This window comes from Mytilus edulis, chromosome 5, assembly GCF_963676685.1.
Source record: "Mytilus edulis chromosome 5, xbMytEdul2.2, whole genome shotgun sequence".
Lineage (NCBI taxonomy): Eukaryota > Metazoa > Mollusca > Bivalvia > Mytilida > Mytilidae > Mytilus > Mytilus edulis.
Genome location: NC_092348.1, coordinates 73872873 through 73891479, shown reverse-complemented (window position 1 = coordinate 73891479; position 18607 = coordinate 73872873). Strand labels below are relative to the sequence as shown.

Sequence of the window (18607 nt, the reverse complement as noted above, 5' to 3'; positions counted from 1 at the left end):
TTTTGTAAAAGTGAACTAATGACGACGGACGACGAACGCCAAGTGATGAGAAAGTTCACTTGGCCCTTTGTGCCTGGTGGGCCCTTTGTGTCAGGTGAGCTTAAAATCTAGAGCGAAAGCTATTGTTCGATTCACAGCTGATAAACTGTGAATAAAGTCTATGTACTGTAAACGTTTGAAATAACGGTCAATTTTAAGCATTTGTTTGACGTTGATTATTTATGTTTTGCATCAGGAAACAAAAACACAAAAGACAGAAAAACCCACTTTAAATCCCAATCTCTTAAACATCCTGAATATAAGATAGCTACATAATAATGAACGCTTTAATAAAAAGCATTTTGTGAGGTTATCAGGAATTGACACGAGGTATGAACGATTTACTAAAGTGTACTAATTGCTACTTTAATCACCTGATTTTTTATATTTATGCTGGTGTAATTGGTTCTGGTAACTGACAGTACTCTGATATAAGTAATAAAGGTATCTTTATGTTACTGCATTTGTGTGTTATGTTGATCAGATGGGTGCCATTTCATTTTGCACTGTTTTATATATATAGTGTTTACACCACTGTTCCCAAGGATCTTCAATCTTCAATCTTTGTCGTGATGACAAAGTAATCTCTCTTGTAAATTATCCTCTCTTGTAAAATAATTATCACAAATGTAGTTTCTCCTTTGTACTTATATATTGTAGGTGGCGCTTTAAAAAATATTATAGAATTATTGTATGAAGTGAAATAAATTTAAAAAATGGTTTATTATAATTAGGTTATTGAAATGGCATGAAAAATTTAAAATATAAAAAATTTAAAGAAATTTGTATCAAATTATCCACTAAAACGGTTTGTTTCCTCTATGAACTCCGCTAATAGTTGATTGATATTTTCTGCATTTGGCAAATTGATTGTTAATAATTTGTCTAGATCTGTTGGAATTTGTCCTGTTATGAAGTATATTTGATGAAATAATTTGTCTCTGGCATCTGAATACAGGTCACATTCAAAAAGGTAGTGTTGTACATTTTCTTTTTGTTTGCAGTGATGACAGGTTTCCGAGTTGATGTGCTGGTTTATTATAAATTGGTATGCATTTAATTTAGAATAACCTGTTCGTAAACTGTTGATTATGTTGTACATTTTTTTTGACGGGAAGTCTTTTTTAACTTTATCTTTAACTTCAGGATGAAATCTGAAATAGTGACGTCCAGTATCACTATTTTCCCATCTGCGTTGCCATTTTTTTGTAACAGAATTTCTAGCTGCTTTTTTTACATCTTGTTTTGTAAACACTATGTCATCAACGGCTAGTGTTTCTGCTTCTTTAGCAGCTTCTTTTGCCAAGGAGTCTGCCTCGTCATTTCCTTTTATGTTGGCATGTCCTGGTGTCCAGTTTAAGTTTATTAAAAATCCATGTTCGTTTAAATTTTTTATTTTCCCTTTGATTTCGTTAATGGTTTGATGATAGCTGTCACTTTTCCAATTGAGAGTTAAGATACCTAATGCTGTCTGACTGTCCGAAAATAAAGTTAAAGTATTAATTTTCTCTTTTGAAAAGGATTCTATGTAATCCAGAACCATTTGTATTGCTATAAGTTCAGCTAGCAAGATTGATCCTTTGTTAGAGACAGGTCTTTTTAATTTTTCTTCTTTATCATTAATGTAAATTATAGCTCCTGCACCGCAGGGGCCTGGATTTCCTAAACATGACCCATCTGTAAAAGCAACTGCTGTGTTTGGTGTTTGAGATTGGAGTTGTTCCGAGATGATTTGTTTTCCTTCCTCTATTTGGGCTGTTGTTCTGGATTTTGAGCTGCCTATGTTACGCCAGTAGTCAGGGGCTCTAATGACTGATACTAGACCTTGGTATTCATACTGCGGTTCTATCTTGTCTATATCAACCAATTCTGTATCTTTCATATCTTCAGTTTGTTGGTACATTTTTCCTAGTGGTGATATAAATTTTTCTGGATTTTTCTCCTCTTTCCAAATTTCAAATTTTCTTTTAATTGGGACATTATTACTATAAGAATTAATTTTTCCTAACTCTCTGATGGCCATTTCCCAAGGATAAGGCACTATCAGCGGGTACTTATAAAGTGAGAAACGGAATCGAAACAAAACGAAATATAACGAAACGAAACGAAATACAACGAAACGCAACGAAATATAACGAAACGAAATGAAAAAAATGAAGAAACGAAACGAAACGATATGGAAAATGAAGAAACGAAATACAACGAAATGAATCTGACCCTTATGTTATGCAATTGTGTGGTGCTGTTGATGTAGTTAATGTAGTTATCATTGTTACAACCACGTTAAAACAGTATCTATACTATTAAACGAGAAGACCTCATTTTGGGTGTCGCTTCTCTTCTTTCCACAATAAATTAATCATCATGCCTCTGTGTCCTATGGGTTCAGTGCATAATCGCATTTGTCATCCATTCATATGATTATTCAGATTGAGTTATTTTGGGTGAAAAACGAGAAAAAAGACGTCCAGATTTCCGTCATTGGGCGAAATTTTAAGTCAGATTAGACTTCCGGTTTGTGTTTTTTCTAACATACATTAATACTACGAATACAGTGTATTTTCTGTCTTATATCCGTCATTGGACGAAATTTAAGTCAGATTAGACTTCCGGTTTGCATTTTTCTTTTTACTTTGAAACAAATACATATACTACGAATAAAGTGTATTTTCTGTCTGATATCATTTTCAAGTTTACTATCCACGGCAGTCACAGGGTTTATTTAATAGGGAGGGTCTGAATAATATATCAATGACCGCTGTGGATCAATTATTAAACTGAAAATTGACTGTAAAAAGAAAATACACTTTCAGGACCTCTGGAGCGGGTGTTTTTATGATCGAAATTTCAGGATTGACCATTTCGGGATCCGGGATTTCTTTTTTCGAATTTCGGGATGTCGAGATATTTAATTTGTATAATAAATTCAGAACCTCGGGATTTCATGTTTTTAAGCCCGGGATATTGGGATCAGGGCCCCTCCGAAGTGGCGGATCCAGAAATGTTCATACGCAGGGGCCCGTTGACTGCCTAAGAAGGGGTCCGCTCCGTTCATGCTTCAGTGATTCCCTATATAAGCAACCAATTATTTTTCAGAAAAGGGGGGGGGGGGGGTTGGGGGGCGGGCTCCCTAAATCAGCCTCTGCCCCGATCCCCCCTTTAATGAATGTTCATAATATACAGATAAGCGCTAAAATTATTCATGGGTCATTAAAATTAATAGAGAACAAAAAAAAAAAAACATTTGTGGAAGAAGGAGGAGCCGGGCTAGAAAAACAATTATCCTGTCCCAAATTACCTATGACTTTTGATACCTTTTCTGAAATTCTCAAGTCGCTAAATGTTTTACAAAAAAAGTAGATGTGGTATTATGAATGCCAATGAGACAGCTCTCCACAAGAGACCAAAATGACACAAATTAACATTTAAAGGTCACCGTACGGCCTTCAACAATGAGCAAAGACCATACCGCATAGTCAGCTATAAAAAGCCCGAAATGATAAATGTAAAACAATTCAAACGAATCCACCCGCCCTTTAGAGTAGTCTAGTCTGATGAAGAGAACGTTGTCTATATGTCGGACTAAACTACTTTCAAAAGTACCTACACTCAAAAGTAATGATTTCATGGTTCAATTTGAAAGCAACTTAACCAAAGATATTGGTTTAACCTACACACAAGTCCGAATTGCTGTCAGTAAGATGTTTCAATATATCTATATTGAGATAATCAGCTTGCAACACGATGTAGATATTTGTTAATCACTTAAAACATGGTGAACTCTTTCTGACCATCTAGGTATGTTGATTTTCTTTCTCATCGACGTCAGCAGCGGATCCAGTCATTTTCAAAAGATTGAAGGGGTCTCCAACCCAGGAGAAAAACATTCCAAATTTATATCTTCATTCAAATTCATGTTTGGTAAAAAGGGAGGTTCAAACACAGGACGTTCACCTCAGATCTCTTTTTCAGTTCAATTTAGTTTTCGTTATGGCCACTCGTCAGCCGTTAGCATTTCACATTTTTAATTTCTTGTCAAATACAACTTGGCCAATTCAAACTTAGGGAGATACCATTTGATTTTTATGGGCTAGGATGAAATTTTTTGTCCTGCATTTTATTTAGTTGTAATCTCTGTCCTGCCTTTTTATTTTTCACTATATTTGGTCCTGCCTTTTTTATATAAATTTATCCCGTTTTTTTGCCCAGTTGCTCATCCTGCCTTCTTTTTTACTAAACAATCCTGTCTTGCCTTTTTTATACTCAAATCCCTGTCCTGCAGGATTTTTTTTAATTTCATCATAGCCCTCTCTCCCCCCCCCCCCCCCCCCCCGAAAAAAAATCAAATGGTAGCCCCCTTAAATTGGACTCGGAACTTGGAATAAAAAAAACAATTAATTACCTTTTTAAAATCAAAATCCTAACCTCCTATAACAATGTAAAAGATATATTATATATAGGCCGATTTCGTCCATTTTGTTTCTTTTCGTTTCTTCATTTTTTCATTTCGTTTCGTTTCGTTATATTTCGTTTCGTCTCGTTGTATTTCGTTGCGTTTCGTTGTATTTCGTTTCGTTTCGTTTCGATTCCGTTTCTCACTTTATAAGTACCCACTATCAGCATATGATTAGGGGAGAACTCACTCAGAGTGCTCACCAAAGTTTTAATCTTGTCTCATTATATTTGTGCTGGTCATATTGTATATGTAAATGTCATTTATTAATAATTATCGCTATTTTGTGCATTTTTCCTTTGATCTTTTTTTGTGATAATTTTTCATATCATATGCTACTCGCTTGAGATGGAAAATTATCGCTAGAAACTAAGGACGCACATGGCGTTACTAATGAAATTGACAACATCGTCATAGGTAAAACTGCAATAAACAGATTATCATTGGTCATCTCAACTCGATTTCTTTTCTTGCTTTCGCCGTACCGTCTCAAGGGAGAAAGCATGCAATCTCGTTGAGATGATCAACGATAATCTATAAATATATATATAATTGTTGTTGTTCATTTTTTTTAAGCATTATTTTCACATTTTGTCACAACAGGACCTTTTACAGATGACGTGTTGTGTGTGTTTTCCTCATTGCTGTAGGCTACATGCGTGGTGACCATTAATTGAACTTTTCAACTAGTAGATAGTTGTGTCATAGGCAAACATACCACACCTCATACATTTAATTTAATATTACAGTTTAGACTAAATGACCATGACAAATTTTCCTGTTTTGATATTTAAAGATCCTTAAAGATCCTTAAAGATCAAGGTGTATGGTTATATGAAAGAAATCTCAACTCTCTTAATCAAAATTACAAGCATATTATAAAAAACAAAAAGGAGAAGAAAACGTTTTCATAAACACTGTTATGCTGTTACACATCTTTTCACACATTAAAAAAAACTCAATTTGATTTTACTGTATTTCGATTATTGAAAGACATATTACTTATAACATATAACAAAAAGATTGTAATAACGACTTAAGTCATTTAAATGGGATAATTTTGACTTCTTTTTTTATGAAATGAGTTTTTATGATACATTGTATGTTAATGTACATGTATGTGGTTGACCAGAGGACAATTGGCATAAATGGTATTATTGAACAATCAGATCTTACTATGGTGTGACATAATCATTGTGCAATTGAAATACATGAACATGATCATGATGATGAATGTGATAATTGCCAAAATAGGGAAATACATAACAGTCTATGCATGCTACATGTACATGTTTTGTACCCTTGAAATTCTCGTGTTTCAAGTGACCAAAACATGCCTCCAATCTTTTATCTGGTTTGTGAAGAGTTTTTAATAAAAGTTTTAAAAAGAAAATTTGAATAGATAATGTACGTGTTTTACAGAATCATTTAAAAAATATTGTATTTTTGAAAGGCTTATAAATTCTTGTTTGACTTTTTGAATTGTTTTTCTTTTGTCCATAGTGCTGTATGTATTTGGTTATTATTAGCCCTCTTGGGGTCTTCTCTCTATTTAAAAAAAATTATACTTACAATATTTTTTATTGTTACTATATATATGTGTACATTGTACATGTATATAACTCTTTAAACAAATATTAATTTTTGATTCATTGTATTAGTTTTTACTGTGAAAGTACAGTATACTGATTGCCCAGCTGCAATATCATACTTTCTTGACTTTTTCTATTCCAGCATGGAGCCAGGAAAAATGCGTTACTTGGATACCTTGACAGATGGTTTAGATAATTTACTCTCAACTGGACAACATTCTGACATAGAAGTAATTGTTGATGATCGGTCATTCCATTGTCATAAAGTCATTCTGAGTGCAATGTCACCATATTTTGAAGCTATGTTTTCTCATGACATGAGAGAAAATCGTGATGGAGTAGTCAAACTTTATGATATTGAGGCAGATATATTTGAAAAAATATTACAGTTCCTGTATACAGGCAAAGATGTTGTTTCAGAAGAAAATGCTGAGATGATCTTCAGAGCTGCTTCTTTAATGCAGATCCCGTGTTTACAAGCTACTTGTGCTGACTTCCTGTTAACGCAAGTCTCACCAGATAATTGTATTGGTATATGGAAAATAGCTCAAGCTCACAATTGTGAAAAACTAAAACAAACATCATTCATGTTTATTTTGGAAAACTTTCAAGTTATATCGACAACTGAAGATTTTCTAAATTTAGATCTGGACGAACTAGTAGGAATCATTAATTCAGATCATTTGATCACTCAATCTGAAGAACTTGTATGTGACATAGCTATGGAGTGGATCAACCATGATAAAGAATCTCGTCAAAATTCCGCTGGAAAAATTCTTGAAGTTCTCAGACTTCCCCTATTATCAGCGAGCTATTTGTGCCATACTTTTGAGAGTAATCAGTACCTACAAAATGATCCAGAGTGTAAAACTGTGATACAGGAAGCCATGAAGTACCATACTTGCCCTACTAAACGTCAAGATTTTACCTCTCACAGGTCAACACATAGATATAATAGTAAAACTAATGATTGTATTATTATTATTGGTGGATTACTGTCCACTACACCAAGGTTAGTTGTGGAATCATTGCACTAATCAGTAAGCCTTATCAGGACTGTACCTTGTTTTCCATCCAAAATTTAATGAGTGACTGTGTCTTTATTAAAAGTTGATGGTAGATAATTATTTGTGTTTAAATGTTCTTTAAAAAAGAAATCTGCATCTAAAAAGAAGAATTCAGCAACTCCTAAATAGTTCTGTGTGTTGTCTATGAAGAACTCTGATTCTATCCAGTACTAGGTTGTTTCACTGGAGCTGGCAAAACATATTTCTATTTTTAATATGGATCAGCTACATGTACATGATTAATTTGTGAATAATTTAATTTGAGGTCCTATAAGCTACTACAAATTAATATATCTTGTTATTGTCTTGAATATCAATGAATATATGCAAAATGTCTTGCAATCAGTAGATGAATCTTTCAGAAATATTTATATTCTGTTTTAAATCATAACATTAATTGTACCAATTTTACTGCGCGGCAGCAGATGCCCCTTTCAACAATGAATTTCTCTTCAGTATGTTCTGTGATGCTCAAGGCCAAAATATTGGAAAAACAAACTCTTATAAACATGATAAATACAAATGTTGAAGAACTGATAAACCAAACAGGACCAAATTAATCAAAGTGTTTCCAAAATTTTTTTTGATGAATGACAAACTATTAGAATGAATTTTCATATTTGTTATCTATCTGTTTTTATCTTCCTTCCATTTTTAGGTACCAGACAACAAAGGAGGTATTATGTTACAGTTTTCAGCAGGAGAAATGGTTTAACCTGCCATCCCTGCCTTATGATCCAGGTTATGAGTTTGCTACATGTACATACGGTAGCAGTATATTTGTATCAGGGGGGTGGCTGAAACTTCAAGGACTAGCCGAATACAAGACACACAAGAACAAATGGAAGGTGTGTCCTCAGATGACCAATGGTAGATGTGGTCATGTGATGGTGTCAGTAAACAACTCCATCTTTGTTCTGGGGGGAAGGGATGGTGTCATACCCGCCATGACAAACATAGAGGAATACAACCTGCTGACTAATAAGTGGACAACAGTGGGTGATCTCCCCTTAGGTGTGAGGTCAACATCTGCTGCAGCCATTGGAGAAAAGATTTACGTTTTTGGTGGAATTATAGAGTCAGACAAAGACACAATGTCAGTGCAATGTTTTGACACACGACACCATACTGTTACAGTTTGTGGAGATTTGCCATTTTCTTGCAGATTGACCAGAACTTTTGCACTAGACACTGCAGTTTATGTCATGGCTCCTGATGGGAGAGTGATACAATTTTGTGATTCGTCATTGAACATTATCACCAAGTTCCAGGCAAGAAGATTACGGACAAGTTCAAGTGGATCAGACAGCAATGTCATTGAACCACCAAATGCACCAACCACCTGCCATGGGAAACTTGTTTGTAAACTACCAAACTTTAGTCAGCATCATTTTGAAGTTGTGCAGTATCGTGGGCACATCTTACTAGTGGGAGGCAAGACTCCAGACAACACCATTCTCAAAAATATCATGGTTGCTGATATCCATGACAAAGGAGATACCAATGACCTGTTTAATGACCTTGAAATGCCCTCTGCACGTTGGTGTTTTGGATGTATAAGGGCTATAATAAACAAGGATTTTCTCAACAATGAGCTTTATGTTTGAAATTCACCTAGAGACTTTAATATTGTTTTTGTCTAGTTTATATATAGTACTTAACTAAATTTATTCTCGGCTTTTAGATTTTCCATTGTGAAAGCATTAAAAATGACTATAGCTATATCACACAGGTTCTATCATATTTTAAGAAAACAACAAATTTGTATACGCATTGACGCAAGTCAAATCAGTTTCAAAACATTTTGAAAACTTTCAATGATTACAATATCCAAAATGCCTAAGACAAATTTTAAATATAGTGTTTACATAAAGATATTAACTCACACATTATATTGGATGAAATTAATTAAATGTGAACATGTGGATAGTAGACCATGAAGGTGGTAACAAACACCTTGAATAACATTTAATTTGGCTCATTTAATTTCATTAAATTTTGAAAAATTATTTATTTTGATCACCATTAACAAAAATATAAATATTTCAAAAATTTGAACCACACACTTTATTGGGAAAATTTCATTGGATATATAGCAGTTTGAGAACACTTATTTTTACATAGAGAATCTGAATATTTCCTTAACAATAAAACCTGATTAAAATGTTCTGAGTTCAGATGGTTTTTACAGAGTTATCTCCCTGTAGTGTTATGTACCACCTTTATTACTCTATTAATGTTTGCATTTATTAAACCTTTGATATTCCTCTTGTAAGATTTTATTTTTTTTATACACATGTAAAGTACTAACAGCTTACAGACTCAAAATTTTAGCAAATAGAAATGTGTTCGAGTTTAGCCATATGTTGGAAATGTTTTCAACACACTATTGTCTTTCATTTCATTTATATACAATTTTGCAATTTTTGTTATATTTATATGTATATAGTGCTTTGGGTTGTATATTTGCTTTATTTATTTTTTATTTGCAATTTCATTTTGTAAAGTTCAAATTATGACAAAATAATGACTCATTTAAAACTGGATGATCATGTGGATTTTGCAGGGTAGTTTTTACTTGTTTTTTGTTGTTGATTATCCTCAGTGTACAAAGTGATAAGAGTATGAATATGATTCTAATTAACATAATTAGAGAGTTTTTAGGAATGATCATGATTGAAATAATTTTTGTTTACAATATGTTAGGGATGTACTTAACCATGTTCACAGAAAGATCAAACAATGAAAAAGTGTATCAAATAGTTGAATCACTACACATGCTGCTTTTTAGATTTTTTTTTTTAATGTGCATGCTCCCATTTAAACACTTTCGGTAAACATATTCATAGTTCTTTCTTGTGTTCTGTACTTTGAGTAAATGGGATTACAAATGAGCAATAACCCAAAACTTATACGTTTAGCAAATAAACTCATCATAGATACCAGGACTCAATTTTGTATATACGCCAGACACGCCTTAATTGCACGATACATTTCAGTCTTTATTTCCTAAAAATCATTAACTTGTTTTTTTTTATTCCAATTGCCCTTAATGTTGATCAATTCCAACTTGAAATAAAGTAAATTTCAGTGGCGGATCCAGAAATTTTCATAAGTGGTGGCCCACTGACTGACCTAAGAGGGGGCCCGCTCAAGTCACGCTTCAGTGATTCCCTATATAAGCAACCAAATTTTTTCCCAAAAAGGGGGGCCCCCCCCCTCAATCCGCCTCTGAATTTCAAGTAAAAATGTGAAGAAAGTTTTTGCATGAGGTAGACTCCTAATGGTGTTCTAGATGAGCTTCCAAGGCTGCTTCTAAGATTTAGCAGCTTTAAAGATATTGTGACACTTTGTTTCATTTTTAAATAAGATATGTTTATATATGTAAATATATATTTCTAGATCCATTATGCATCAAAACTTATCTGATCATCTGAAAACCATTACTTTTCTATTGTTATCCTGTATTCCATCTGTTATGAGTGTGACAAGGTGATGCTTGTTTCCAAAATCGCACTGTTGTTTTTAATTTTCACGTAATTTTTTCCTATTTTCTTCAAAGTTGCATTTTCACTTGTTGAAATGATAATATTTGCATATCTTGAAATTACATGTACGGTATGTATATTCGGTGTAATGCAATGAGTATGTGTGACCCACAATTTTTGTATTACTGTATTTTAGATTTATCACAGTCACCTATAACATCCATTTTTAAAGCAAAAATAATTTTTAACTAAAACACTGACATATAATAAAGAAAATGTGGTATGTCAGATTGTCAATGAAACAACTCTCAACAAGAGATCAAATGACACAGAAATTAAAAACTAATAGGTCACTGTACTTGTACTTGAAAATATAAATAATGCATTATGGGTTTCTTGTTTGTATTTGTAAACCATTGTTACTACATGTATTGTTATTATGTATTTAATACCTTTTTTTTGTTAATAACTATTTACTTTGAATTAATTGTAATTTTACATTGTTATTTACAGTCACTACATATTGAAACTTTGTTGTATCCAAAAATGTTGTTGTAAAACCACATGAAAAGTGCAATACTAGTTACTAAGAATTTGTATCACTTAAGACTTCTATACCTAAATGTTGTTTGTTATTGTTCTTGTCTTGTCTGGTAAAAGGATGTATTTTGGCTTAAACAAATTTTTGTTTTGAAATTCTAATAGGGACAAATATTCTAGTAATTAAACCATTTTTAAGACATTTCAACCAGTGGTCTTCTTCAGTTTTTTAGTTATCAGTTACCACATGGTGGACCGTTTACTTTATACAAAGAATCTAAACATGTGACATCTTAATGATTGTGAAAGTTAAATTTCTACATATGGATTTAGAACATTATTGTCGAGCCTGTGACTTTAGTTGCAGAAAGCTCGACATAGGGATAGTGATTCAGCAGCTGCGGTGTTAGCTCACTTTTTAAAAGCTTTATATTTTAGAAGGTAGAAGACCTGGATGCTTCATACTTTGTATATGGAGGCCTCATGATACGAAGTTTCCATCAGTCACATGTCCAATGTCATTGACCTCATTTTCATGGTTCAGTGACTACTTGAAAAAAAAAGTTAAAATTTTTTGTAATGTTAAGTTCATCTTATTATAAGTATTAGGATAACTATATTTGGTATGTGCGTACCTTGCAAGGTCCTCATGCCCGTCAGACAGTTTTCACTTGACCTCGACCTCATTTCATGGATCAGTGAACAAGGTTAAGTTTTGGTGGTCAAGTCCATATCTCAGATACTATAAGCAATAGGTCTAATATATTCGGTGTATGGAAGGACTGTAAGGTGTACATGTCCAACTGGCAGGTGTCATCTGACCTTGACAATAAGCAATAGGCCAACTATATTTGGTGTATGTAAATATTTTATGTTCATATGTCAGTTGTGCAGATTTTATTTGACCTTGACCTCATTCTCACAGTTCATTGCTCAGTGTTAAGTTTTTGTGTTTTGGTCTGTTTTTCTTAAACTATAAGCTATAGGTCAACTATATTTGTTGTATGGAAGAATTGTTAGCTGTACATGTCTGCCTGGCATGATTTATCATGTTTATCTGACCTTGACCTCATTTTCATGGTTCATTGATCAATGTTTGGTTTTCTTGGTTAATGTTAAGTTTATGTGACAGTTGTAATAAAGCTTTACATTTAGGACTATCAACATACAATCAATGATTAGTAAAGAAGGCGAGATATTTCAGTGGGTGCACTCTTGTAATATAATCTATATACAATGTTCTGGCTTAAACAGTATCGTTTTTATTCAAATAAATTGAAATGAATTGGACAACAGGCCCTCTCTATAAATATGTACATCTTTATGTGATTTGTTTTTTTTAAAGATGATTTCATTCCAACATTGAACATTCCTATTTTTTGTTTTATTTAGATACATGTATAAGTTAAGTTAAAAAAAATCGACAGCCAAATATAACAGAGTATCTGTTTATTTTTCTGCTCAAGGTCATCCTTAGTTTTAATTTGTAGCAACCTGAAACATGTAATCAAAATTTAGACAAGCACAAAATGTTTGCTTATATTTTATCTATGAACACTCAATATGGAAATTGCTGAAAAAGTTTCATGAACATAATGACTTCAATTTTTGTCATTCTGTAACATCAAGTTATTTATATGGTAATGAGAATTTTATCTAGACTGTATAATTTGAAGTCATTGAAACCTTTTGTGTAAGTTTTCCAATGATTTACAAGACATCACAAACTTTTCTTAAGGATGCTGAATAAAATAATCTTTAGACAAATTTCTTCTCGGCATCAATTCCAGTTTGTATTTTAGAGAAAATTTTAAAAACATGTCTTTTATGAATTATCATTTACTTTTGTAGCATTTTACCTACACAAGTTAAGAAACAAATATAGTATAACAAGAACTTGTACTTTACATATCAATCCATACAATTCCATGTAGATTTTTAATGTTTTTCTTCATATATGCTCATGGTACATTATTATAAGTCTCATACTGACAAAGATGAAAGGGACTTTAGGTCTGTACTCTGTCTGTTTCCCATCTGTAAGTCGGCAAATCAGATTTCCAGTTTCTTCCTGTGCTTGAAGATTAACTGATATTGATTCAATATTTAGTACATTATTTTATCATGACAAGTTTCAATTCAAATTTGAATTATGTTCCAGTCTGATGATTTTGAGCAGAGTTATGGTCCTTGGACTTAGAAAAAAATCTCTTAAATAATCAGTTTTCCACTTTTTTCGTCTTGCTTGAAGATATTGATTAGGTATTTGATATACTATTTCATCATGACATGTTATATTTAAGTTTGAATTTTGTTCCAGTCTAGTGATTGTGTTGAGAGTTATGGTCCTAGGACTTCGAAAATTCACTCAAATAATCAGTTTTCCCACCTTTTTTTTCGTCATGCTTGAAGATATTGATTTGACAATTGGTATATAGTTTTATCAAGTAAGCATTTTGTTTCAGTACACATATTTTTGAACCAGTAGGGGACTATATATGCATTGCCATGCAATAATCTCAGAATATTTATTATTACTTTTTTGCTTTTGATTTGTAGAATGTCTTTCATTACAAGTGCAATTTTTTGTAGAACAAAAAGTAGTTTTATACAATTATGGGATGTTATATAAACTAAGTGCTGATGTTATTATTCTGTCAATTGCTTAAAGATATACATTTACATGAAGATAAATGTCTTAAAAATAGGACGAAGGAGATGTCAGAACCATTTATGATTTCTTGTTCCCCAAAGTTTAAACGAAAATCTGAAAATTTTTATCTATTATTTTTTTTTAAACAAAAGGAAATATAAGAAAAACTATTTCTGTCTCTGACAATAGAACTAATAAAAATGCTTGCTTATATTGTTTTTTTCCATGATGTTTAGAAAATAGCATGCTTAGTTTTAGGGTATTTTCTGAAAGTGTTTTGAGAATTCTTTTTGTTATCCCTTTCTGTAAAGACTAATGGTATTCAGTACTGTTTGGTACATAAATTCACATATCTTGTACTTGATAATGGTGGGTTTAAAAATAAAAGTAAGGTTGTTTATATTGATGCAGTTTAGAACTACAAATAAATGTTCTTTTTGTTCGTTGTTTTATTCTTTTTAACGGTGGCCCATTAATGGTCCCATTTGTTATAAATTAGATATTTATAGAGCAGGTTATGAAGAAAATGGTTATGTTGTTTCTAAAATGCAAATTTATGTCTTTTGGTGGAGCCTACTTTTCTTGTAAAATTTAAATACAAATTGAATATCAAAGTATCATATTAATAATTCTTTAATGATTTTAGAAAATAAGCAATTAACTATTTTGACAGAAATTATCTCCCTTTGAAATATATATATGTCATAAATTGCATGGTGAGCGATCTCACACATGCTAACTTCTCTTGTAGTATATACATGCATATACAAAAGTTTAATTAGAACCAAAGACAAAATCTATTTGGAGTTGTTACTCTTTGACTGATAAAGAAGGGGGAGAACGATACCAAAGGGACTGTCAAACTCATAGATTGAAAATAAACTGACAACGCCATGGCTAAAAAAGAAAAAGACAAACAGACAAATAATAGTATTGAAAAATGGCAATGAGACAACTTTCCACCAGAGACCAAAGTACATAATTTAACAATTTAGTCAATGAAAATCCTTCAACAATTAGAAAAAATTATACCACAAAGTAAGCTATAAAATGCTCTGACAACACCAATGTCAAACAATCCAAACAGCCAGATTAATGTAAAAACTAAAGATAAACAAAAACATATATGATATACAGCAAAATTAACAAGAGTGCACACACTGAAATGTCTCGCCTTCTTTACTAATCATTGATATTATGTTGATAGTCCTAAGTATAAAGCTTTATTACAACTGTCACATAAACTTAACATTAACCAAGATAGCTAAACAAAGACCAATGAACCATTAAAATGAGGTCAAGGTCAGATGAACCATGCCAGGCAGACATGTACAGCTAACAAAGCTTCCATACAACAAATATAGTTGACCTATTACTTATAGTTTAAGAAAAATAGACCAAAACACAAAAACTTAACACTGTGCAATGAACCCTGCAATTGAGGTCATGGTCAAATAAAACCTACGGGACTGACATATAGATCATAATATAATTCCATACACCAAACATAGTTGACCTTTGGCATATAATATTAGATAAAAAGACCAAAACTTAAAAAATTTAACTTTGACCACTGAACCATGAAAATGAGGTCAAGGTCAGATGACATCTGCCCGCTAGACATGTACACCTTACAATCATTCCATACAACAAATATAGTAGACCTATTGCATAAAGTATGAGAAAAACAGACCAAAACACAAAAACTTAACTATAACCACTGAACCATGAAAATGAGGTCAAGGTCAGATGACACCTGCCAGTTGGACATGTACACCTTCCAGTCCTTCTATACACCAAATATATTAGACCTATTGCTTATAGTATCTGAGATATGGACTTGACCACCAAAACTTAACCTTGTTCACTGATCCATGAAATGAGGTCGAGGTCAAGTGAAAACTGTCTGACGGGCATGAAGACCTTGCAAGGTACGCACATACCAAATATAGTTATCCTATTATGTATAATAAGAGAGAATTCAACATTACAAAAATTCTGAACTTTTTTTTCAAGTGGTCACTGAACCATGAAAATGAGGTCAATGACATTGGACATGTGACTGACGGAAACTTCGTAACATGAGGCATCTATATACAAAGTATGAAGCATCCAGGTCTTTCACCTTCTAAAATATAAACCATTTAAGAAGTTAGCTAACACCGCCGCCGCCGCCGCCGGATCACTATCCCTATGTCGAGCTTTCTGCAACAAAAGTTGCAGGCTCGACAACAACCACAGAATTACATATTCCTGACTTGGGAAAGGCACAGAATGTTGAGGGATGGTCAAATATCTGTGTGGGCGCCAAACTATCTACTAACGTTGGACAGTGATGTAACAGCACAGCATGAGAATAAACTATAACAAGAGTGCACACGCTGAAATGTCGCGCCTTCTATACTAATCATTGATATTATGTTGATAGTCCTAAGTATAAAGCTAAGCTTTATTACAACTGTCACATAAACTTAACATTAACCAAGATAACTAAACAAAGACCAATGAACCTTGAAAAAGAGGTCCAGGTCAGATGAACCATGCCAGGCAGACAGGTACAGCTAACAATGCTTCTATACAACATATATAGTTGACACATTACTTATAGTTTAAGAAAAATAGACCAAATCACAAAAACTTAACACTGTGCAATGAACCGTGAAAATGAGGTCACGGTTAAATAAAACCTGCTCGACTGACATAAAGATCATAAAATATTTCCATACACCAAATATAGTTGACCTATGGCATATAGCATTAGATAAAAAGACCAAAACTCAAAAACTTAACTTTGACCACTGAACCATGAAAATGAGGTCAAGGTCACATGACATCTGCCCGCTAGACATGTACACTTAACAATCATTCCATACAACAAATATAGTAGACCTATTGCATAAAGTATGAGAAAAACAGACCAAAACACAAAAATTTAACTATAACCACTGAACCATGAAAATGAGGTCAAGGTCAGATGACACCTACCAGTTGATCATGTACACCTTACAGTCCTTCCATACACCGAATATACTAGCCCTTTTGCTTATAGTATCTGAGATATGGACTTGACCACCAAAACTTAACCTTGTTCACTGATCCATGAAATGAGGTCGAGGTCAAGTGAAAACTGTCTGACAGACATGAGGACCTTGCAAGGTACGCACATATCAAATATAGTTATCATATTACTTATAATAAGAGAGAATTCAACATTACAAAAAATTTGAACTTTTTTTTCAAGTGGTCACTGAACCATGAAAATGAGGTCAAGGACATTGGACATGTAACTGACGGAAACTTCGTAACATGAAGCATCTATATACAAAGTATGAAGCATCCAGGTCTTCCACCTTCTAAAATATAAAGCTTTTAAGAAGTAAGCTAACGCCGCCGCCGTAGCCGCCGCCGCCGGATCACTATCCCTATCTCGAGCTTTCTGCAACAAAAGTTGCAGGCTCGACAAAAATCAGTTGAAAAAGGTTTGGTTCATTCAATTTTGTTCTTTTATGATCTTTTTAGTGGCCTCACTGTTTAGACACTAGCATACTACTAGAAATCATGGATTTAGTTGACTTGTTTAAACTCAAGTTTGACCACATAGACAAAAAATTATGAAGTATTGGAGATTTTAACGAGGATTGAATAACAAAAGTCTGTGTGATATGAACAAGAGTGCACACGCTGAAATGTCTTGCTTCTTTACTAATCATTGATATTATGTTGATAGTCCAAAATATAAAGCTTTATTACAACTGTCTCATAAACTTCACATTAACCAAGAAAACTAAACATTGACCAATGGACCATGAATATGAGGTCAAGGTCAGATGAACCATGCCAGGCAGGCATGTACAGCTAACAATTCTTCCATACAACAAATATAGTTGATCTATTGCTTATAGTTTAAGAAAAACAGACCAAAACACAAAAACTTAACACTGTGCAATGAACCGTGAAAATGAGGCTAAGGTCAAATAACACCGCCAGCTAGACATGTTCACCTTACAATCATTCCATACACCAAATATAGTTGACCTATTGCATACAGTGTAAGAAAAACAGACCAAATCACAAAAACTTAACTTTAAGTCTATAACCACTGAACCATGAAAATGGGGTCAAGGTCAGATAACACCTGCCAGTTGGACACCTTACAGTCCTTCCATACAACGAATATACTAGACCTATTGCTTATAGTATCTGAGATATGGACGACCACCAAAACTTAACCTTGTTCACTGATCCTTGAAATGAGGTCGAGGTAAAGTGAAAACTATCTGTCAAGCATGAGGACCTTGCAAGGTACGCACATACCAAATATAGTTATCCTATTAATTATAATAAGAGAGAATTTAACATTACAAAAAAATCTTAACTTTTTTTCAAGTAGTCACTGAACCATGACAAAAGTCGCAGGCTCGACAAAAACTACATGTTAAAAAACGGTTGTTCATGATATGAGGTTTATATTGAACCATGAAAATAGGGAGAGGACAATGAACACATGCCAGACAATAATACACCTGATCGATAATGGAGCCTTTGTCCCTCTGAATTATATTGCTTCAATCATTAAAAAAATACACAACGTGCTGCCGAAGAAATAGCATCCCTATGACGTGGCTAAAGTACTTATCATGATAGGTATAAATCAATGAACAAACTAACTTGTCCAAAATAAAAACAAACATAAATAGTATCAACACGTTTGCGATTGTGCACTACATTATACATAAAAGGATGCTGTTCATTTTAAATTTAGATAAACACTTTCT

The 18607-nt window shown here is 33.1% G+C and overlaps 1 protein-coding gene across 1 annotated transcript; it reads left to right on the top strand.

The window, feature by feature from the left end:
* Positions 1-223: 223 nt before the first annotated feature.
* On the top strand, positions 224-14274 carry LOC139524446 (kelch-like protein 24). Its single transcript, XM_071319223.1, has 3 exons — positions 224-369; positions 6227-7096; positions 7810-14274. Exons 2-3 carry the CDS (start codon positions 6228-6230, stop codon positions 8756-8758), a joined length of 1818 nt encoding a protein of 605 aa, XP_071175324.1. The 5' UTR covers positions 224-369; position 6227; the 3' UTR covers positions 8759-14274.
* The last annotated feature ends 4333 nt before the right edge of the window (positions 14275-18607 follow it).